This window comes from Tasmannia lanceolata, unplaced genomic scaffold (genome assembly GCF_043159265.1).
Source record: "Tasmannia lanceolata isolate RefF3 unplaced genomic scaffold, GAP_Taslan_0.1 ptg000016l, whole genome shotgun sequence".
NCBI lineage: Eukaryota > Viridiplantae > Streptophyta > Magnoliopsida > Canellales > Winteraceae > Tasmannia > Tasmannia lanceolata.
The window spans coordinates 13,594,535-13,616,532 of record NW_027518693.1 but is presented as its reverse complement, the minus strand read 5'-3'; the positions used below and the strand labels follow the sequence as shown (position 1 = coordinate 13,616,532).

General features: G+C 38.5%; 3 protein-coding genes across 3 annotated transcripts; 1 reads left to right on the top strand and 2 right to left on the bottom strand.

Annotated features, from left to right (window-relative positions):
• LOC143848778 (uncharacterized) lies at positions 1-1,991 on the top strand. The gene is made up of 2 exons (XM_077357833.1): positions 1-1,204; positions 1,313-1,991. The coding sequence occupies exons 1-2, from the start codon at positions 268-270 to the stop codon at positions 1,663-1,665; spliced, it is 1,290 nt and encodes a 429-aa protein (XP_077213948.1). The 5' UTR covers positions 1-267; the 3' UTR covers positions 1,666-1,991.
• Positions 1,992-3,864: 1,873 nt separating this feature from the next.
• Positions 3,865-6,928, bottom strand: LOC143848500 (omega-3 fatty acid desaturase, chloroplastic-like). The gene is made up of 8 exons (XM_077357456.1): positions 6,544-6,928; positions 6,349-6,438; positions 5,625-5,691; positions 5,432-5,524; positions 5,144-5,329; positions 4,971-5,051; positions 4,591-4,728; positions 3,865-4,462 (listed from the first exon to the last, which is right to left on the bottom strand). The coding sequence occupies exons 1-8, from the start codon at positions 6,831-6,833 to the stop codon at positions 4,265-4,267; spliced, it is 1,143 nt and encodes a 380-aa protein (XP_077213571.1). The 5' UTR covers positions 6,834-6,928; the 3' UTR covers positions 3,865-4,264.
• Positions 6,929-15,089: 8,161 nt separating this feature from the next.
• On the bottom strand, positions 15,090-18,428 carry LOC143848008 (omega-3 fatty acid desaturase, chloroplastic-like). The gene is made up of 8 exons (XM_077356781.1): positions 17,588-18,428; positions 17,367-17,456; positions 17,089-17,155; positions 16,909-17,001; positions 16,645-16,830; positions 16,459-16,539; positions 15,738-15,875; positions 15,090-15,614 (listed from the first exon to the last, which is right to left on the bottom strand). Exons 1-8 carry the CDS (start codon positions 18,088-18,090, stop codon positions 15,420-15,422), a joined length of 1,353 nt encoding a protein of 450 aa, XP_077212896.1. The 5' UTR covers positions 18,091-18,428; the 3' UTR covers positions 15,090-15,419.
• Between the last annotated feature and the right edge of the window lie 3,570 nt (positions 18,429-21,998).

The following is a 21,998-nucleotide window of genomic DNA, read 5'->3' as shown; positions in this document are numbered from 1 at the left end:
TTTTTACTAGCAACCAAACGGCTTTTTCTACAAACCAAAGTACCATTTCCTCTCAATCAAATTACCCCTTCTCAAAATTCTCTTTTGCTTCAAACCCAACTGCCCTGGCATTTCCTCCATAATTCAAATTATTCCCTCCCACCCTCTCTCTCAAGTTTCTTTTTGCTTCATTTCCTCATTCAAATCATTACCTCTCCACCCATTCTCTCTTTCTCTGAACTTCGCTTCAAAACCTGCTTCCATTTCCTTCTCCAATCTCCTTTCCACATGACCAAAAACTCCCCTTCTTCAGTTGATGGCAGTTTGCACAAGACTAACAATGCCACGGCTGGATGCCTCTCTCAAATTATTCGCTGTCTCCTCTGTGCTAAACTCTCTAGCCCATCTTCCAACAACAGGGAAGAAACCAAAGAAGCTGATTCTCCTGCTCAGTGTCAAGATGGAAAGAACCAAGAGAAGACGATGACAGCTCCTAGTCCCGGAATAGTAGCGAGACTAATGGGGCTTGAATCTATGCCAGACGAGTTGGGTTGGATTTCTCCTATCCCCAATTCGATTCGAAGAAGACGGTTGGAGAAATCTCTCAACAACTGGCCCAAATTCGACTCAATGCAAAGGCAGCATCGCCCGGTCAGGACCAGTATGTCATTTCGCAAGATACCCACATTCTTGAGGCAAGAGAATGAAGAGTTCCTAATTTTAAGTTTCGGATCAGATGAGAGAGAAGAATCCGGTATATTTGGAACCAAAAAGCTGAAATCTGATATGGGTTTTAGAGAATTGACGCGAAAGAGGGCAGATAACAGCAAAAGCATGATGAAGGAGAACGGAGAACAGGCAAGGTTGGAGAAGAAGGATCAAGGAAGAAGTTCTTGCAAAAAGAATGTATTGGGGAGAAGGATTGATGAAAGGCATTCTCGAAAACCCAGCAATTCCAGTGAGATTAAGGGTAAGATTGCTCCTAACAAAAAAGAAATTTTCAGAAAATCCCGTAGTGTTTCAAAGGCCGAAAAGTTATACAGGCAAATAAACTATAAGGGAATGTCCGATGGAGCAAAATTCAGTAAGAACACTAAGGAAGATTCTTCAGATAAGAAACTAGAATCAGAATTCAGCTCTGAGAAGTCGAGCCCGGTCTCTGTTCTGGATCGACCATTTGACACGGACAGCGATTTTCTTATCGATTCAGAAACACTTATATTCGGTAATTTCCCTCCACTCATTGCTTCTGAACTCTGTAAAATTTAGAACATTGTTATAATAAGTGTGGGTAACCAATTCCTTATTTCATCTCTGTCATTGTCACTGGCAGAAGAAGATTCGAAGCCATCTCCATTGAGCAGGAAACTGTCAACAGGAATTGCAAATTTTGACTACCCATGTTCATTAGTTGGCTGTATCTCAATCTCCGATGAGAGAGAATTAGAAACAATAGACGAGGAAGGCAAAGAACCGAGAAAGATGGATTGCCAGCCTCCTGATTATTCAGAATTGTGGGGTGTGCTTTGCTGGTTATCAGAAGAAGACGTGAAGAAATCAAATTGCGTGGAGGCTTGGAAGGTAGAAGATGTTGAAGAGGTTGGGATTGAATTTGGGCTGCAGATTCTGGAGCGACTTCTTCATGAGGCTGTAGCTGAATTTGCAGAACAAATTTCAGCCGTGTAATGCGGCATCGTGTAATTGTATAGAGAATTTCTGCTATTCTCCTGCTGTTTTCTTCCTCCCAAGTAACTGAACATATTAGAGAAACAGTAGTTCCAAACTCTCAAAAGAGACAAGTATAAACCATTATGTATTTTTCTACATCTCTCTCTGTCTCTCTATATTTGTGATGGAAGCTGAACAAATGTTGAATAATTGAATCTATGATTTGTCTATTTATGTTTATCATTGAACCAAGATTTGATTCATGCAGTCTCTACAGTAAGTCCTGCATGATCCTTAGACCCAAAATTGTCCACCTGCCTACTCAAACTAAATGGAACAGTATCTAGCTACCAAGGTTCAATATCCTAAGGCTCTGTTTCTTTCATGCAATTGTATAGAAGAATTTCTGCTATTCTCCTGCTGTTTTCTTCCTGCAAAGTAACTGAACATATTACCAAGCCATGGGGAGCAACAGTAGTTCCAAACACTCCAAAGAAACAAGTATAATTTAATATGTATTTTTGTACATCTCTCTCTCTCTCTCTATCTATTATGTGATAGAAGCTTGAATAATTGAATTTCTGATTTCTATATTTATGTTTAGCACAGAACCACGATTTGATTCATGTAGTCTCTACATTAAGTTCTGCAAGATCCCAAAAATTGTCCACCTGCCTACTCAAACTACAAGGAAGAGTTTCTAGCTTGTAAAACTATCCATGGTGATTGTACAACTTCTGGGGTGACCCTAAATGTAGCTCAAGACCTTTCCAGAATGGCATGGTATAATTTTAGTCTGTCGATTTCATCCACAATGATCTAACCTAAGGTTCAATATCCTAAAAGGCTTGGTTTCTTTCGATGTAAAATGGGTGTGAAACAAATTTTACACGCATTTTTAAAAAGGAACAAAGCCTGAGAAAAATAGAACATATCATGGGCACTTCTATCTTTTACCTCTGGCTATTGTCTAACCATAACTTCACACCTTTAGTTAAATATTCCTTGTCATACGTTTTCTTAAAATTTTGGGACATAATTCCATGTTAAAATCTTCCCACTACAAGTCAATATTGAGGTAAGATCAAAGTGTACAATTGTGCTTTATTTCAGCTCTAATGATCTGTATACAGCTTAAGTTGTTAAAAGTAGTGGTGGCATGTATTTTCATAAATCATTGCCATGTGTTCCTACAAAAATTATTAGTAGCAATGCTGTATATGAGAAAACCTGAGAACTGTTGTATGCTTGAGTTTTTCTTTTGGTGTCTGTACTTAAAACTTACAACTTCAAGATAAAGATGTTTTCTACTCTCAATACCATATGGTGCTATGTCTTATAGTGTTTGAATATGTTTTGGATTTTGAGAACTGATTGAGTCCAAAAATGATTATTGGATTCGAAATTAGAAGTAAAGTTGAGTCCAATAATCAGTTTTGGACTCAGCTGGTTCTCAAAATCCAAAAAAAAACAGGGCCTGAGGATCGGACCAAATGGACTTCAAAGGGTTGATTGGCCATGGGAGTTTCTAAATGTTGCTGCATACCAACATTACCCTTTTCAGTTTTTCATAGGAATTATGATTATTCAGAAGAAAATTGTTGCCTTAACTGCTAAAACAATAGCAGAAAATGAGTAAATTGCTTGGAAATATAATGGCAGCAAGCATTGGAACACCAGATTGACTGGTTTGCTTGTGAAAAGCTTTGCATGGGACAAGTTACAAGCTGGTATTAACATTATCTAGACATGAACTAAGTGCCAATAAGACACTATGTTGATTCAAAGAGAAATTCAGAATAAGACTTGATACAGAGTTGGTTAGCAAATAATTCTGTTCTGTTCACCATGTACAAAACCAATGAAACATGACCTACAAGGAAAATTACATGCTTTATTGACAGCCTTTTACTATTAAGATGGTGGTTAGAAGATTCACCATCAGCAGCACATGTAGAACATGAATTTCCCAAATAATCAGCAGAGAAAATGGACATATTCCTTTGACATCCACGTTCTTCTTATTTTATAAAATTGGCTATCATTTTCAAAAAAAAGAAAAGAAAAGAAAAGAAAATGGACATATTCCCAACTAAAGGTAAGTGCATTTGTTTGGGCTTCCAAGAGGAGATGGCATGAACTCCCCCTTTCCCAGAGAACACAGGAATGAATTTACTGTTCTGACCTCCAATTATAACTGATCAAAAGTTGATATGCTATGCTGAAGATGAAGCCTCTTACATCAAAACAAATACAAATCATTCTTATTACATTATTAAGCTGCTTATACTGAGGAAAAATCATATTATGCATTTATGCTTATGCATTGAAAGGAAAGGGAGGCCACAATTATCTTTATGAAGTAACTTACAGCAAAACAAATACAGATCATCCTTATTACATTATAGAGCTACTTATACTGAAGAAAAATCATATTATGCATCTGCATTGAAAGGAGAGGGAGGATCCAATTACTTTCCAATCTACCCCCCCCACTCAAGATTAGAAAGAAAAAGGAATTGTGAAGCTCCACATGACATTCCTAGTTTAAATTGTCACCAAAAGTTAGTGTTGGAGGATCAGTGGGTTTTGCGTATCTCATCTAACCTTTGTGGCTTCACTCTGACTTATTTTTTGAGGCAAAAACCCCCAACAACTGAGGGTCAGTCTGATAGTACACAATGTCTCCAGTGTCGCTAACATAGTGGTCATGTGTAATGCTTCTCACTAGAATTCCAAGTAAGTGTAATGGTAAAGGGCTTGATTTCTTTGGCTCCCTGTAGTACTTTCCAAGCACGGGCTTCGCTGCCTTGGTCTAAATTATCAGAAAATCAAAGATCAGGGAAATCCTAGACACTGAGCTTTCCATTATTGTTTACATCATTCATTCAATTGGAAAGAAAAAAATCCAAGCATAAATAAGAAGAGTCAAAGAGAACTCACTGCTTCTACTAAGTTGTAGTGTGGTATTTGCGGGAAGAGGTGATGTATCACATGAGTCCCAATATCATGGTGTATGTTATTGATCAATCCATAGTCTCTGTCAATTGTTGTCAGCCCTCCTCTTACATAACTCCATTCCTGCGAGACATGAACAAATGATTAGTAGTTTTTCTAAGGCTCTGTTTCTTTCGACGTAAAATGGGTGTAAAACAAATTTTACACCCAATTTTCCACTGAAAAATGGGCCTAAAATTTGTTTTGCACTCATTTTATGTCGAAAGAAATGGAGCTTAAAACACAGATCACTTCAACAGCTGTTAATGTGTCCATACAAGTTAACAGAAACAGAACATCTCTAAAATGACAAACCAAATGTATACCTTCCCGCGATACCAAGGAAGTTTCTGCTCATAACCGTGATGATGCAAGTAAGTCACAGCATCCAACCACATAACATATACCTGCATTTTAGGAACAGAACCAAAAGAATGCTTATTATAGAAATGCTCTCTACTAGATAATATATTCGTCGAAATTAAAAAAGACATCATACCCAATACGGGACGCAATAGATCTTAAGCATCTGGATTGGACCAATTACGCATGATAATATTACAAGAAGGACCACCATTGCTGCCCAGCATAAGGTAGAAGTTATTACACCTTTCTTCTCATTGGGAAGGAATAAGTCACTGTTTGGGTCGAAATGAGAACCCTTCTTCCCAGGACTTCTCCCCCACTGTAACACAACCCGAAGAATGATAAATTACATGAGATCTAGCCAAAACAAACGATCAAATTTCATTCTTGGATCTATTCTCCAAATGAGCTGAACACTAACCAGATAGAAAGGAAATGCAAATATGGGAAAAGGCACTGTGAATCTCAGAGTACGGGCAACAACATCCAAATTCTTGTAAACCTTCTCAGACAACTACAAGAAAGAGACAGGAAAATAATACCAGTTAAAAAATTTCAACCCCAAAGGAAAAAAAAAAAACACAAGAAAAGAAGACACAAGTAGGGCTGCAAACAGGGTGCCAAGATTCATCGTTCTCCACGTGCCCATGATTCTGATGATGAGTCCTGTGGCTGATTCTCCTACAGACCAACAAAACAGAATATTAAGATTTAGAACTTAAAACAACGTTAAGTTGGATCTTAAAAATACAAGATTGCCTTTCCCACCACCAGAGCGACAACAGCACTACCCTTACTGTAAAGAAAGCCAGTTTCTTTTAAGAGAGAATAAATGGAGAGGGGAGAGGGGAGATGGCTAGACACTGTTGGGGGTTCCTCAAGAAAGAAAATATCTCACATCGCAAAAGTGAAGAGATATGGATGGGCTTATAAGGACTTGGGGCACCCTTTCCTTAACGACTAGCTTTTAAGGGTGAGTTCTACCCAGGTCCCGACAAGTGGTATCAGAGCCATGGCGTGGTAACTCTAGTGTACCCTCGAGGATGTTGAAAATCCCTCGGGAAAGATCTCGTAGTCTCCACATGGCATCCATGTTGAAGCAAAGATCCCACATTAGAAAAGTGAATAAATGTGAATGGGCTTACAAGGAATTTGTATACCCTCTCCTTAATGGCTTTTTAAGGGTGATTCCAACAGACAGAAACACAACATATAATGCATCAGAGATAGTAGAACAAGCAAATTAAATCCTCATTTTCTAAAGCCATTTCCCATCTATAACAAAAAAAACAAATAGATACAGATTTTACGAATAACTAGAGAAGATAAATCAATTACCAGCCATGATAAGGTACAAGAATAAAGGAATGTAGGAGGTGCCCAACCAGACTATTTAGCTTTCGGCTATTTGAGAAGCTTCCATGCCCACTTAATCAATCAAAAAACCAAAGAGTATTATTACAAAAACAAAAGGAAATACAAAATTAAATCAGACTAAAAAAAAAAAAAAAAACCAAATCTAATAACTATTACCAGTCATGACCCAGAACAAACAAAGCCCAAAACATGGTCCCCTGAGCCAACCAATAGAGAGGCCAAATGGCCCAACTATCAAAATATGATGCAAAGGCCATGAGAATGAAAATAACAAAGATATCTCGAAGGACATAGCTCATAGACCTCCATGAATCCTTCACCCAACAATGCTTTGGAATGGCTGAACGGATCTCACCCAAACCAAATGGAGGAATGGCTGATGGATCGAAAAACACAGAAGAATCCCTCACTTTCTCCATCAAAACATATTTAGAATCCATGGACATTGTTGGGTTTTTGCACCAAAAGAGAAAAATGACAGAGAAATGAAGGGATTCACGTAAATGAGGAACTCAAACCCAGGTGCACCACGTCAAGGCCATCTGCATTTATATAATGCCTTTGGTAGCGTTACTGTAATTCCCATTTAACTCTTGGTTTCTGTAGAATGGTAAGCTGACACGTGACCATTTTCAGTTTACGTTTTAATCCGTGATCCAACAACCCTAGTGTTTGTGTAAGGCTTTTCGGTTTTCAGTTTTCACCCTCTGTATTTTAGGTTTCAGAATGGGAATAGGTAAAATAAAAACACTGAAAAATGTACCCAAAATAGCCGAATTTTAGAGATGGATTCTCAAAAGGCTGCCATTATTTATTCTTGTCAGTTTTGTCCCCATAAATGAATGTAATGCTTCATTGGGTATTGGCAGTTGCAGTTTCTGGCATCTAAATGAAGACAGTGATTGGTTGTACAAAATAGGAAGAGATGTAGAGTGTCATTACTGCGTGTAGGTGGGAAGGCTTCTCATTGATTAAGGTTAATTGAATGTTACCCCGGGAATCAATGAGAGGAATGGAAAGTTGGTTCAAACGGTATAATATGCGGGGCTGACCTCCGGTATGAGTTACCACAGGCTTAATCAATGAGAGGGCGAGCCTTGGTGCAACGGTAAGGTTGCTCCATTATGACCTGGTGGTCATAGGTTTTAGCCACGGAAACAGCCTTGCTGCAAAGTAGGAGTAAGGCTGCGTACATCTAGCCATTCCCAAGCCGCCCTTGTTTTTGTTATTATGGTATGTTCATTTATAAATCTAATCTCTAATTTGTAAATAAGAACAATCAGGGAGATATCAGTATCGGATTTCTAAGGTCCGGGACATAATGTGCAGAAAATCAAATAACCTAAATGAGGGTTGATGGATCAAGAATCTAGGATCATCCCATCGAGTTGCTCTCAACTGCATTTGGAGGGAACTGTGGTTGCTAGTCAAACAAACGGATCATATCACATAGACGTGGCACAGACACAGCCCAAAGTCATTATTAAGAACGAATCTTACAGTCCAATTTACTTGTAAATATATTCTAATTAGTCATTAAAAATCAAGCATAAGCCAAAGAAGTCCAACATTTAGAAAATGTGTCTGGTATTTTCCCAAATACTTTTTTTAGTTTAAGGATTGGTTGTTTTATGCTGTCAAGTTGTAAGCGGAAAATCCTTCAACCTAATTTTTTTTGGTGATTTTAGAAAGGCTCAAAGCGTATTTCTATTACAACAGTTAAGTGTTAAATCTAGGAGACATACTTCGCACACGAGAATTTATATGATGGGTGGCCGTGAAAACACGTGAAGTCTAAAAAAAGTAAGTACGGCCCACTTTTTTTATGATCCAAACCGTTCATCTGTTTATGCACAACGTAAATAGGTTGTACCCCAAAAATCATTTCCATATGATGATCCTAACCCTCCGATCTGTAGAAGATTTCATAAATGATTTTTGAAAATCTTCATTTTCAGATCACTTCAGATCGGAGGGTTAGGATCATCCTATGGAAATGATTTTTGGGGCACAACCTATTTACGTTGTGCCCAAATAGATGAACGGTTTGGATCATGAAAAAGAGTGGGCCATACCTACTTTTTTAGACTTCACGTGTTTTCACGGCCACCCATCATATAAATTCTCCGTCGCACACTACTATTTTGATAGTGGTCCAAGACACTTTCTTTTACATGGAAAAAGTGAATGGTGCCATATCGAAATATAACAATGGGGCAGTCCGCAGTCCCTTAAGAGGGTGGCGGCCCCAGGAAAGAAAAGAGGGCGAATATATCATTTCCATATATAATGGGAGATTTTCGGTGGCCAGCAGGAATTATTTAAAATCTTATAAATGTAAAGTTTCCTTCAATAACTACATTACTTACATATAGATTTCTTTTATAGCAATTAACAATCTTATACACACAGATGTAAATTTCTCTACAGCTATTACATACCTTACCGTTTTTAATCACTGGCTTTAATTTTACATCGAAACAATTTAGTCATAAAAACATTCTATTCTTTGTATGAATAAAGATCGCGCCCACCAGGTGTCGTTTTCTTGTACCTTATAATAGGGCTGCACATGGTTCGGTCGGGTTCGGTTTATGGGGCTTTCTTGAACCGTACCGAACCGACCCCATCAGTAGAAACCCTAACCAAAATGAAGAGAAATAGCCTGGAAAAAAAAATGAAGAGAAATGTACAGATTTCACTGGTTGAGTATTTAAAGAAAAATGAGTGCCCAAACTTCTTATTCTTCTTCAGCAATAACTCGAAGAGGGTTCTTTGGGAGAGAAAACAACTTAGCGAGAAGTCGAGAACGAGAAGAGAAGTTGGCTAGGGTTTTTTGGCTTAGAAGCCAAAAAGTAACCCGTATTGGTGTATTCTCGTAAATCTAAAGGGAAGTGATATATTATCCGCCCCTTTTATTTACTTTGGACACCCAAAATAAGTATATGTGGCAATCTGGCACGTCGATTTACAACGCTTTATAAATTATAACCCAAATGGCAAAAATGCCATCGAATCGGTTCGGTTTTACGAATTAAAAAATAAAAAACCGTAAACCGAACCGATCCCATCGGTTTAGTAAAATTCATAACCGCGACCGAACCAATGGCTAGAAAAACCGAATCGAACCAAATTGATAGGCCCGGTTCAGTTCGGTTTATCGGTTTAGCCGATTATTTGTGCAGCCCTAACTTATAAAAGTAAACTTCTTTAAAGCTATTAAATACCGGGTGGAATATCATTTCCCTAAATACCCTATGGATGCAAATTTCTTATTACATCCCGAAGGATTTTATGAGAAATTATATGTTGAAGGGCCTATGAACACGTACTCATCATCCCATCCTAGATATTTGATCCAACATTAAATACGAACAGCAGCTCTGTTGGATCAAATATCAAGGGTGGTAGCTTTATTGTACCACCTTTACGTGTTCATAGGTGATACGGCCCTCCATCATATAATTTCTCGGATTTTTTTGTTCTAAAAAGAGTAATGCTAAACTTAGGGGCGCCCTTGCAAAAAAATAAAATAAAATGAAAGGGCACCCCCATTGATTGCACGTCATCAAAGTGCAATTAATGGTCTTTTACAGATTATAAATGCACTTTGGTGACTTCTAACCAATGGGGGTGCCATTACATCCCAATACTAATAATAATTATTTATAAAAGTGTTCAATAAAGCTAGGATAGTAGTTAACAAAACAAGATAGGGCACCCCCATGTATTTTGATTGAGATTTTATATGGTTTGTGTGTATAAAGTCTAGTAATTTTCAAAAAGAATTGTGGTGCCCACCTCATAGTATGATCCAAATTGTCCATTTGTCGGGCTGCAATGTAAATAGGCTCAACACTATAGATCAATTCCATAGGATTATCCTAACCTTCTGATTTGTAGAGAGACTACACATTATAGCAACCTCTATAGATCGAAAGGTTGGAATCATCCTATGGCGATTATCTACGGACTACACATTAGCAACACAATAACAGTTTGGATCATCTTATAAAGTGGGCCCCATGATACTTTTTGGAAAATACTGGACTTCATGGGTACACAACGTAGAGAATTTGGGATTTATAGGTGAAAATCCCAATTATAATTGGTAATAAAATGGCAAACGAGGTGGCTATCCTGATGCACTAAAAGATAATAAAGGTTTAATGTGCGAAAATACAACCATGTGCGAAAATAAGGTGGCTATCCTGATGCACTAAAATGGCAAACGGGATGACACAACCATGTGCGAAAATACATCCATATGTGCTAAAAGATAAACCTGCAAAAGGATTCCATACATGATTTTTGGAAATCTCCATATTCAGATCAGTTCAGATCGGGGGGTTAGGATCATCCTATGGAAATGATTTTTGGGGCACAACCTATTTACGTTGTGCCCAAACAGATGAACTGCTTGGATCATAAAAAAAAGTGGGCCTAACAATATGCAGGACATTGGACCATATGTACGTGCAACCTGTTCGTTTCAGATTATGACAACCGATTGCCAGCCCTAAACCTATTATTGGACTCAAATTTAGATATAATTTTGGGCCCAATAATAGGTTTAGGGTTCACAATCGGTTGTCATAATCTCAAATAAACGTGGCCTTAATTTTTCGCCAATAATCAGTTGGAGGGCTCACAAGCGGTTGTCACAATCTGAAACAAACATGGCCTAAATAAATTGTGAAATACTGTATAACTAATTAGGGTTGTCAAATGGCTCAATTCGGATCGGATCCACCTGTGTTTATGCCACTATCCATTTGAATCATAAATCAGTTGGGCTCTTTTCAGGGTCTGGTTAATAATCAGAGGTCTGTCCTAATGTCTTAGGTCATATTATTACTTTACACAGTTAAATTTCAGGAAATGATATATTCACCCCTTTTTTACTTAGGACAGCCCCTTCTAGTGTATTTATGACTACTCTTTTACACTAGAGGTGCTGTCCCAAGAAAAAAAAAGAAAAAAGGGCAAATATATCACTTCCGTAATCTTTTGTACAGCCCAAAAAAAGGGCAAATGTATCACTTTCGGTTGTGTGTTCCCTAATCCCACAACCCAAATTTTGTTTTATCAACAACCAATCATAAAGGGAAGTGATATTTACCCCCCCCCCCCCCCCCTTTTGATGTGTAAATATCATTTCCCATCATAAAGTATTTAATAAAGCGAGGAAGGTAGTTAGTAAAAGAAAAGAGTGCATGGAATGTACCTAGTAAGTTAGGGTTTATAGGTAAAAAAAATTAATTGAAAAAAGAAAGAGAGACAACATAGGTAGCTATGGAGATGCAGACACATTCATGTGAACTAAAAAAATGTAGGTGGAGTGAATTTAGTAAATTTCACTCCACCTACAATACTTTTCCACATGCAACACATTGGAACACATGTTATGTATGTACAAAGAAATGTACTTTAGTAGAAGTAATTTCCAATGACTCTGCTAATTTTATTCACATATTTAAGATGTTTCTCATTTGACAAGAGAGGATGAAGAAGGTTTAATCATGACCTTAAGATTGTTGGGGTTCCACGCGAAAGCAAAGATCCCGATACGGGCAAAGTGAATGGATGTTGAAAGGCTTACAAGGACTTGCACCCATCCCTTAGGGGCTAGCCTTTTAGGAAAATGATATCCCCACTCCCTAGTTTTGATAATGAAACTCGGTTTATTGAACTTTTTTCAAATTGAATGTTGTTTAGCTGTTGGAGACTCGTAACAGCTTTTAGCAGGTAATTAGAGAAGTGAAAATGAAGAGAAGAGTGCCATTATTAAAAGTAAAGTGTGAGATATCATTTAATAGCGAAGAGAGGCGTAACCTACATGCCTTTACGCATGCACTCTTCTTTTATTAGCAAATAACTAACAGTTTTTTTGGTAGGCTAGCTGGGATTGAACCTCCCACGTCTTGGTTGAATAGCAACGCCTCTTACCAATTGAGCTAGAGGCTTAACCCCTGCAAACAGGGTCGGAGCTACATGTCACATATGGTTGTGCTGATATCACTTAATAAAGCGTGATGATATTTTTTATCAGAAGAGCTCCCACAAGCAGAAAATTTTGTCTGACATCCTTGTCACCATAAAGCAGCGGCTAATTCATCTGGGTTTAGAAGATACTCCCAGCGTCAGAGCAACCAAATTTGCAGAGATTTTTGGCCTTCATATTTCCCAAAATTCCACCAGCATCAAAACCTATGTCTGGCTCCCCCCCTTGGGTGATATGATCAAGCTAAATTCGGATGCTTCCCTTGTAGGAGACAAAGCTGCAATAGGTGGGATCATCAAAGATGGGAATAAAAGCATCATCAGTGCCTTCTTTATAGATTCAGCCCCCTCCAATATAAATGCATTAGAAATCGAAGCAATCATCAGAGGTTCATCTCTGGCTATGCAGAAAGGTGCTAACATTTTGTGGATCGAATCAGACTCCCTTCAGGCAGTAAACATTATCAAAGGTATATGCAAATGCCCGTGGCGCCAAAAAATCAAAATTCAAAATCTCTTGCTCAAGCTTAACTCCCTGATCTCCTAGGAGATTTCACACATTTGGAGGGAAGCTAACGGGGCGGCAGACTATCTCTCCAAGCCAGATTGTCCCATAAAAGGGGAAAGCCTCCTAGCAGCTGATCTGCCTTTGGAGTTGATTAACATCATCAACACTGACTCTTTGGGAGTCCCCTACCAACGCCAGTAGCCTTCTCCATGCCTGCTCTCTCTTCAAACCCCCCTCGATTTGGTTTCATTCTTGATGTTCCTGGTTATATGGATTTTCCTGTTGAGAGATGCTCTGTCAAGTTTTCTTGGAGGCCCTCTTCAGGATCTCCCCATTGCACGCTCCTCGTTCCTGTTTTCGATCTTCCTCTTGCTGCAAGAGCTGCTCATTGAACCCATTTCTCATAATGTTGTTTATTCTCTTTTGGACTGGTTTTGTGCTTTAGTTGATGTATCTTTCCTCTTTTGGCGCCGCTTTAGGCCCCCCTTGTAATGGCTTTTCTTTCTTTTAATAAATCTGGTCGGGGTTTACCTAAACCCAGCTTACCCATCAAAAAAAAATAAACAATAAGACCTTTGTACAGTGGAAGTACCACCCTTGAGATTTGATCCACCAGCAGCTCCTCAAAATCCTAAAAAAGTAAGCTGCTGTTGGATGAAATATCAAGGGCGGTACCCCTACCTTAACAGTAAGGCCTTACACCATATAAAATCTCCCCTTAATAAATATCAGGAACATGAAAAGAACTATACAAGAGAGGACTCATCACCCATGTCAATTGGACTCGAAACAAGATATGGAACAAAGGTAGAAAGATTACCTGCATGATTAGAAATGTGGCAAGTGGCACCAACTCCAAAATGAATCACTAAAGAAGCTTCTTGTAGCATTGTAAGGAAGAGGTCTGCCATATGATTTCTCGAGTATCATTGTAAGATCACCGTCTCACCAGTCACCAGGAAGAACATTGAATCCACAAGGGAAGATTTAAAAAAAAGAAAGAAAAAACTTGCAATTTTATTCAATGGAAAAACTGATTTCATACATTCCAGGACCAATTTTTATAGCGTCCTTCTCCCCTTCTCTCTGAACTTCTAATCCTGCTCAAAACTCTTGCACTACGACGACGCTTAAGTCACTATAACTTGGACTTCTGGTCTAGAATTAGGAATTCTCAAGTGATTTAATTTCAACCTACATCAATAAGTCTGATAATAGCCACTGACCCTATGATGACACTCTGTGGATATGTGGTTGTGAACATAGTTGCAAGGCAGATGTTGAAAATTTGGAAAATATTTGGGAAGAGTTGCGGAAACATTTAAAAAACAAGAAACTATTTAATCGGTTGGCGGAAGACAAATTACAGTGTGCCAGTATTGTTTTTGGGAGTGCAAACATCATTTCCCTAAAAAAATTGGCACACCAAATTCCCTGCAAGAATGGCATGGTATATATAATTGCAGAAGGAGATGGAACTCAATGACTGGTTTTATAACAGCATCATCCATTTCTAGTGGTGCCAATGGACGCGGACAGTCCGATGGACTATCTGTATCTGAACTTAAACAGCCAGGACCTAAACACATTGCCGGGATCCGTAGACGCATTCTGGGACCCTATCATAGGATCCGAAATTATACTATTTTATGAAAATACCCTCTAAGTTTTAGTAAAAATAACCCATATGCATTTTTTTTTAACGATTCCTTTTTTTAGTATTTTTTCCCTTCATCTCTCTCAAGTCTCTAAGTCACCCTCCTCTCTTCCTTCTCTAACCATTGACCATAAGTGCCTAGCCCGCTGTGTTGCTGCCGTTGCTGCACATACTCCAGCTACATGGGGCGTAGTGAAGAGTTGCTAAGAGCAGGACATGCATAACATGTGAGATCCCAAATGGATGTTCCCATTGACAATGTAGCAATTGTAGTGCCAAAGAGTACTCTCTGATAATGAGTATTGGACAGGGAGAGAAGAAAGGAAGAAATAAGGGTGACAAAATGTCAGCCCTCAACTGAAGGTCTGTGTGTATTTGAGATTGTTTGGACAGGACCTTTTCCTCCCCTCTCTCCTCTTCCACATGATGAAGCAAATAATACAGCAAACTCAAGTACCTTAATCCCTCACCCAAACACACCATATTCTAGATATAACTCGGAAGATTAAGTAAACAAACTCAGTAAAAGCAATGGGAAGCAACAAATTATTTTTTCCTTTTTTTTCTGCTCTGCTTTCATCTGACCAAAAATGATGGTATGCTGAAGATGATATCTTCAAGCAAATTGAATACAAATCTGTCCTTAATTACTATAAAAGCTACTTATATTGAAGAATCTTACTAAATGCATGCATCAAAAAGAAAGAGGGAGGATCCAACTATCTTTGTGAACCATCTCTCTTCCCAATAATTGAAAGAGAAGAATGTGAAGCCCCGCCTGGCACTCATGGATTAAATCATCACCAGAATTTAGAGTTAAGATGGATCAACAGCCTTCCAATAAGTCTGCTAGTCTGCCCAGCTTCATTCCGACTTACTCGGCAGAGCACCGCCATACAACTGAGGATCAGTCTGATAGTACACAATGTCTCCGGAGTCGCTAACATAATGGTCGCGTCTCATGCTTCTCAGTAGACTTCCAAGTAAGTGAAATGGTAGAAGTCCTGATTTCTTAGGCTCCCGATAATATTTTCCAAGCACAGGCTTAGCTGCCTCTGTCTATAACATCAGAAAAATCCACAATTAGGAGGTGAACATGTCAACATGTCACAGTAGTTCATAAGAACAATTCAGATGAAAGAACCCAATTAGCAATGGCAAACAAAGACATGGGGCACTCACTGCTTCTATTAAGTTGTAGTGAGGTATTTGAGGGAAGAGATGATGTATCACATGAGTCCCAATATCGTGGTGTATGTTGTTAATCCATCCATAGTCACGGTCGATTGTCGTTAACCCACCTCTTAGATAACTCCATTCCTGTTAGAAACAAACAAGTCCACAATTAGCATGCTGATACTGTGTTCACAAGGCAATTGGAAAATCAATTGCTTAAAAGCAGACTTCATACAAGAATTTACCCGTGTCTACCAAGACAATCTCCCTACTTAAGACATAGTAGAAAATACTTATAGCATAAATTGGTATAGGCAAGTGAAAGATGGGGTCTCTTACTTGCGTCTATTCCTTATTTAACAACTAAGAGAAGTTTACGTTCTTTTCTGTTTCATGAAAGGGAGAAAGAGACACACCCAAGAAATTTGAGACCAGCCGTCTAAAACCAAAAAATATGACTTCTGCAACAGATAGGGGTAACTGGAGACGGTTCCCAAATAGAAACATCAAACAAATGATTGGGCTGAATGTGGCATCTACAAGTTTTAAAGCTGAATGCAATAGCTGAAGAAATTCCTAATATGTCTGAGGTATTTGGCGCTTTTTCCACATTTCATAATGTATTCCTCAATCATGCAGTACTTGAACAGATGCTAGAGACTCGACTCTACAAGCTAGACGATGGCACGAAGCAGAACATTCATAGCATGGAAAGCCCAATGCATACCTTCCCACGGTACCATGGAAGCTTTTGCTCGTGGCCATGATGATGCAAGTATGTCACGAGATCCAACCACATTACAAATATCTGCATTTAGAAACAAATTCAATAAGAATGCCCTATATCGAAGAAACCCACAGGAATCCACACTGAAAGTGAAAGAATTTGACAAAAACCAAATGCAGAACCTACCCAATATGGCACACCATAGAGTTTAAGCATCTGGACAGGACCCATTACAAATGACAATCCCACAAGAACTGCTACCATTCCTGTCCAGCACAAGGTAGAGGTGATCACATCTTTCTTCTCATTGGGAATGAACAAGTCACTGTTAGGGTTGAAATGAGAACCCTGCTTTCCAGGACTTCTTGCCCACTGCAAAACAACCCAACAAAGGTTAAATGCATGAAATCTAGCCAAGCAAGACCAGAGCTGAGCTTTTGTTTTTCTCACCAGGTAGAAAGGATATGCAAGCATGGGAAAAGGCACTGTAAACCGCAGCATACGAGTAACAAAATCCAAATTCTTATAAGTCTTCTCAGGTAACTGCAATAGAGAAAAGCAAAACCTATATAATTCAAAAATCCCAAGAAAGAAGCTATTGAGAGAAAAGACATACGTAGAGCTACTAACCGGGTGCCACGATTCATCATTCTCGACATGCCCGTGGTTTTGGTGATGAGTCCTATGACTAATTCTCCTATAGGTCATCAGAAGTCATAAACAAGCTTTAGAAGAGCAATTCTTCAATAGCTCAAACTGAAAAGGTTTCAAAAACCTAGAAACATAACACACAATCCTCTAATAATGGACTCAAGCAAACCAAGTTCACATCTTATAGACCAATTTCTATTTTCTACCAACAGAAACGTACACAAAACATCGATAATTAAGACGAAAAAGATAATTACCAGCCATGATAAGGTACAAGAATTGATGAATGTAAAAGATGTCCAACCACACTATTTAGTTTAGGGTTGTTAGAGAAGCTCCCATGCCCACTGTCCAATTAAAAAAAAAAAATCAAACCCAATTACAGAAAAGAAAGGAAAAAGGACAACAAAATGGAATATGAGCAAAAAGAGGAAAAACAAAAATTACAAGAAGTATGAAATGCAAGAGAAGTGATTACCAATCATGGCCCAAAACAAAGAGAGCCCAAAACATGGTGCCCTGAGCAGCCCAATAAAGAGGCCAAACAACCCAATTGTTGAGATAAGAGGCTGTGGCTGCGAGCCCGAAAACCACAACAATATCCCTCGCCACATAGCTCATAGACCGCCATGGGTTCTTCACCCAACAATGCTTTGGAATGGAGGCACGGATTTCAGCCAGATTGAAAGGGGGTGGGGCCCCTGGATCGAAGAATTCCCCACCTAAAATCCCTTCTACTACCTCCTCCTCCTCCTCCTCCTCCACTTCATTGACATGTGCAACTTTCAAAGGAGCACTCACCTTCAAACCCCAATCTCTCCCTTTAGAAATACCCATTCTACAAATCGAAGGACGACCCATATCTGTTTTACCACGGAAAAAGGCCTTTTGAAGCTTGGGATTTGAAATACATCGGATTTTCGTTCTGGGTACTGGTGGGAGAGGCCTTAAACCGCATTCTGAGAAAACCCAACTCGCCATTTTCGATATGGGTCAGAAGAGTCAGAACCAGTGGAGGAAAAGCAAAGATTGTTCCTTCTTTTTTTTTTTTGGCTTTTTGGGTTTCTAGGTTTTTGTTTTGAGGATTTTGGGGAGAGAGTTTAAGAAAATATCTGATAAATGGAATTTATAGAATGTAAAGAAGAAAGAGGAAAGGATGAGGATCTCAGGGCTACAGTGCTGTTCCTTTTAGGGCCTCTCGTTCCCTCTTCTCTTGAATCGAATTGAAGATGAGAAATCTCTCCTCATTTTCATTTATTTATATCCATAGGAAGAAAGTTAAACTGCTTGCATTTGGACGGAAAGTTGGTAACTTTGACAGGAACGAATGTGGTTTTGGTCCTCGTTCCTCCTTTTGACCCTAGTGACTCTCTCTCTCTCTCTCTCTCTCTCTCTCTCTCTCTTAAAAAAAGAAAAAAAGAAAATCAGCACGGGTTCCACACGAACCTCAAGTGGGTCCCACACGTGTGAAAGTCGATTTTTATGTGCTGATTAAAAAAATTTCATTTGAAAGATTCGATCATAGGATGACTGGGGAATCACTATTCAGTAGTCTCATCACTTAATTAAATTGATACAGGGATTTGCTAGTCAATTTCACGAATACCCATTTCGCAGCTCCACTTTTGCAGGAGATAATAGACACATAGACTCACTTTATTCACAGCCACATACCAGATTTTGTCTTATTCATTTAATTCATATGAGGTAGGTGTTTAGGGCAAAAGTGAGCCAACAACTGTTTAGGGCAAAAATATCGTGGTCGCTGTCCCAATCACCATGAAACAAATAAGAAGGGTTTCCAATTGTTTAGGAAAAAATTCATTTAAAGCATTTTTAATCTGTTTTCTTTTATCTGCTTATTTCTCCTTGAGAATTTCTGCTTCAATTCTGGGTGCTTCTACTTAAGGTGTATTTCCTTCTTTTTCTCAATCAATGAGTTTTATCATATACTCAAAAGAATATGATATGAGCAATATTTTTGATAGGGATAGTTTTAGTTCCCTTTTTATATTTAAAAGGTATTAAGATATGACTGTAGATGTTAATTAGTAAATGTTAGGAGAGTCCTATAGTTGGGCTGGATTGGTGCCTAACACCTTTCAATTACGTAAACTGGGAGCAAATCTATCTGGGGTTGGGGTTGGGGTTGGGGTTGGGGTTGGGGTTGTATGCTTGGTATCTTACATCGTCAAGCATAGGTCTTGGACCCTAATCTCGATGTCAACTTTCTTTTGATGGATTCAGGTCCCTTCCGCCCTCAATTTGAGCAGTCCCTCGAGGAGAGATTGTTCAACATGCGGTACCATCAACGGATCTTGGACCCTAATCTAGGTGGCAGCTCTTTGATCATCAAATTGGGATCTTTCTTGTTCAGGATTAGTGAAATTGCATGGATTATTAAAACAAAAAGTTGATTAGTTGTATTGCACTAATTAGAGTACCATTTATTTGGCAAAGTATCTGGTGTCTATTGCGCCAATTAGAGTACCATTTATTTGGCAAAGTATTTGGTGTCTATTGTGCCCATTAGAGTACCATTTATTTGGCAAAGTATCTGGTGTCTTTGGACAAGGACAAAGATGCACACACACATTTGCTACCATCCATCGCAAAAGGCATTTTGCAAATGGGGAGAACATCTACACAGGCTCACTTTTCAGCAGATTTTGTTTTCATTCACGAGGTGGCTACTCTCACATGCAACAGCCCATTTGTGAAATGCCTTCTGTGATGGATGCTAGCAAACCCCATATATATATATATATATATATATATATGTGTGTGTGTGCGCGCGTGTGTGTGAGGCGTCCCTTCTTAAGATAAGTGAATGAGATATCCTCATGTGAAATGCTTCTACATATGATTATAATATAGTTAACATATTGTTACACGATGGTGAATAAGTTAGGATCTTATCATGGATATTGTTTTCGTTTTCAGACTTAGAAGGACTCTTTATGATAAGGGTTGTGTATAAGAGTTAGTTGATCCTAGTTTTTAGGAGTTTGAAGATTGGGTCTCTTGGTTGTAAAGTAGTTTTATTTGGAATAAATAACTTGTAATCAAACTATTTTTCAAATCAAGGAAGAATTTTAAACCCAAAAATGTGTCCCTGCACTCAAAAGAGGACTGACTCTTACATCGAAGTGAGTAGGGAAGATCAATCATCTTGCGAACCGATTTGGGTTCATAACAATTGGTATCAAAGAAACAAATTCCAGCTCCTAGTAGAAGAAAATTAGAGGAATAATGGATCAATGGAAGGAGACAGTGAGAGAGATCAAAAGGCACCTACCCTCTATGACTGCTAAATTCAATAAGATGACACTTTTGCTTGGTATAAAGTCAGAAGAATCTTCATGTTTGAAGAAGCTAAGAGTTTAGCAAGAGCTCATCGAAAAGGTTTGCACAGTGAAAAAGAAAAGACAAAATAAAAAATGAGAGACATGAAGAAGAGAGAAAGCAAGCAAATAGAAGAAAAAGCAGAAAAGAAGGGTATCAATGATTTTCACCTTTATCAATCCACACAAGTTATTGCCTAGAAAATCTACCATTTCACTCAAATTATCCAATTCCATCGAAAAGATTGAGTGTGAATATTGTTAGTTAGGATTTGATCATGAATATTATTTAAGTTTTTAACGTTAACAGAACTCTTTATAATAAGGGTTGTGGGTAAGAGTTAGTTGGTCTTAATCAGTTTTATACCAGTATTGATATAAGGAAAGAATACAAAGAGTTCTAAACTAAACTGTTGGAATACAAAAAGTGAGCTACAAAGGGAGCACGGGTATAACTAGAGGCATCTTGAGTGAGATGGCTTTTTTGGATGTCCCACAAGTGAGGCCTCCAACTCTATGTTCTAGCCCAATCAGAGCAAGTAAAATTTTTTTGGGAAAGTTGCCTTGTTTCCCACGGCACAGTGGAAAGGCAAAAGTAGAAAGAAGATTTTAGGTTCTTTGGGAAACGTAGATATAAAAAGGGCTTCCTTCTCAAGACCCAGATTTGCGGGAGGGTCTATTTCTTGGTGGAGGCTTAGCCTAGAGAGAGAGAAAGAGGGTTCTTGGGGTTTTTCTCGACGGTTTTTCTATGGTTATTTCACGGGTTACTCTTGATGTACAGTCTTGGTTGAGAAGTAAGGAAAGGGATGCGGATTTGTGGGTTTTGGATTTATCCATTGTAATTCTTGCCTGTGGATGTAGCCTTTGTGTCGAACCATGTAAAATCTCGGTTTTCATCTTATGGCTTGTTTCTTGCTTTCATTTTCCATTAATCTGTGCAGGATTGGATTTACCCGCTATATTTTCTCAAAAAAAAGAATAGGGTTGGTATAAGTTTTAATTTTTACTGTGTAAAAAAAATAGGAAAATTTAGGAATACTTTTCATCAGAAAACAAAATTCACTTAGAAAGAAACGGAGCCTTACAAACATTTTTAGAAAATTAGCCATACCGGGCCAAAAGTAAAAGTATCCAACGCGACCCTATTTTAAAAATTTGTTATGTGAGATTTTATACAGTGTAAGCCCTTGTAGTCCCTTATCTTTCAAAAAGTACTACCTATAGGATGATCCAAACCGTCCATATGATGGGCCATAACGTAAATAGGTTGTGCCCAAAAAAAATCATTTCCACAGGATGATCCCAACCCTCCGATCTATAGATGAACTGCACTGATTGGAGGGCTAAAATCTCTTGTTATGGAAATGCGAATGATATGAACTCTAGACGATGGGAACGGATACGAGTGTAAATACAAACTAATGTTCGGTTGATAAATGTAGCAGAAAATTCAAAGGAAACTAAGACGGAAAAGTAGAAGAAGGTTAGGTTCTAGACGAAAGAGAAATGAGTTTGGTCCAACACCGACCCGTACGGCTTTGATGC

Bases quoted from the DNA above. Each gene is read 5' to 3' on its own strand.
- LOC143848778 (XM_077357833.1), top strand. From the start codon at position 268: ATGACCAAAAACTCCCCTTCTTCAGTTGATGGCAGTTTGCACAAGACT. The intron at 1,205-1,312 runs GTAATTTCCCTC...TGTCACTGGCAG, and splicing joins TTCAGAAACACTTATATTCG to AAGAAGATTCGAAGCCATCT.
- LOC143848500 (XM_077357456.1), bottom strand. From the start codon at position 6,833: ATGTCCATGGATTCTAAATATGTTTTGATGGAGAAAGTGAGGGATTCT. The intron at 5,525-5,624 runs GTTTGCAGCCCT...TCTTTCTTGTAG, and splicing joins ACGATGAATCTTGGCACCCT to TTGTCTGAGAAGGTTTACAA. The intron at 5,330-5,431 runs GTTAGTGTTCAG...GTTGTGTTACAG, and splicing joins TTGCATTTCCTTTCTATCTG to TGGGGGAGAAGTCCTGGGAA.
- LOC143848008 (XM_077356781.1), bottom strand. From the start codon at position 18,090: ATGGCGAGTTGGGTTTTCTCAGAATGCGGTTTAAGGCCTCTCCCACCA. The intron at 17,457-17,587 runs GTAATCACTTCT...TTAATTGGACAG, and splicing joins TTTGTTTTGGGCCATGATTG to TGGGCATGGGAGCTTCTCTA. The intron at 17,002-17,088 runs GTTAGTAGCTCT...TCTCTATTGCAG, and splicing joins ATGATGAATCGTGGCACCCG to TTACCTGAGAAGACTTATAA.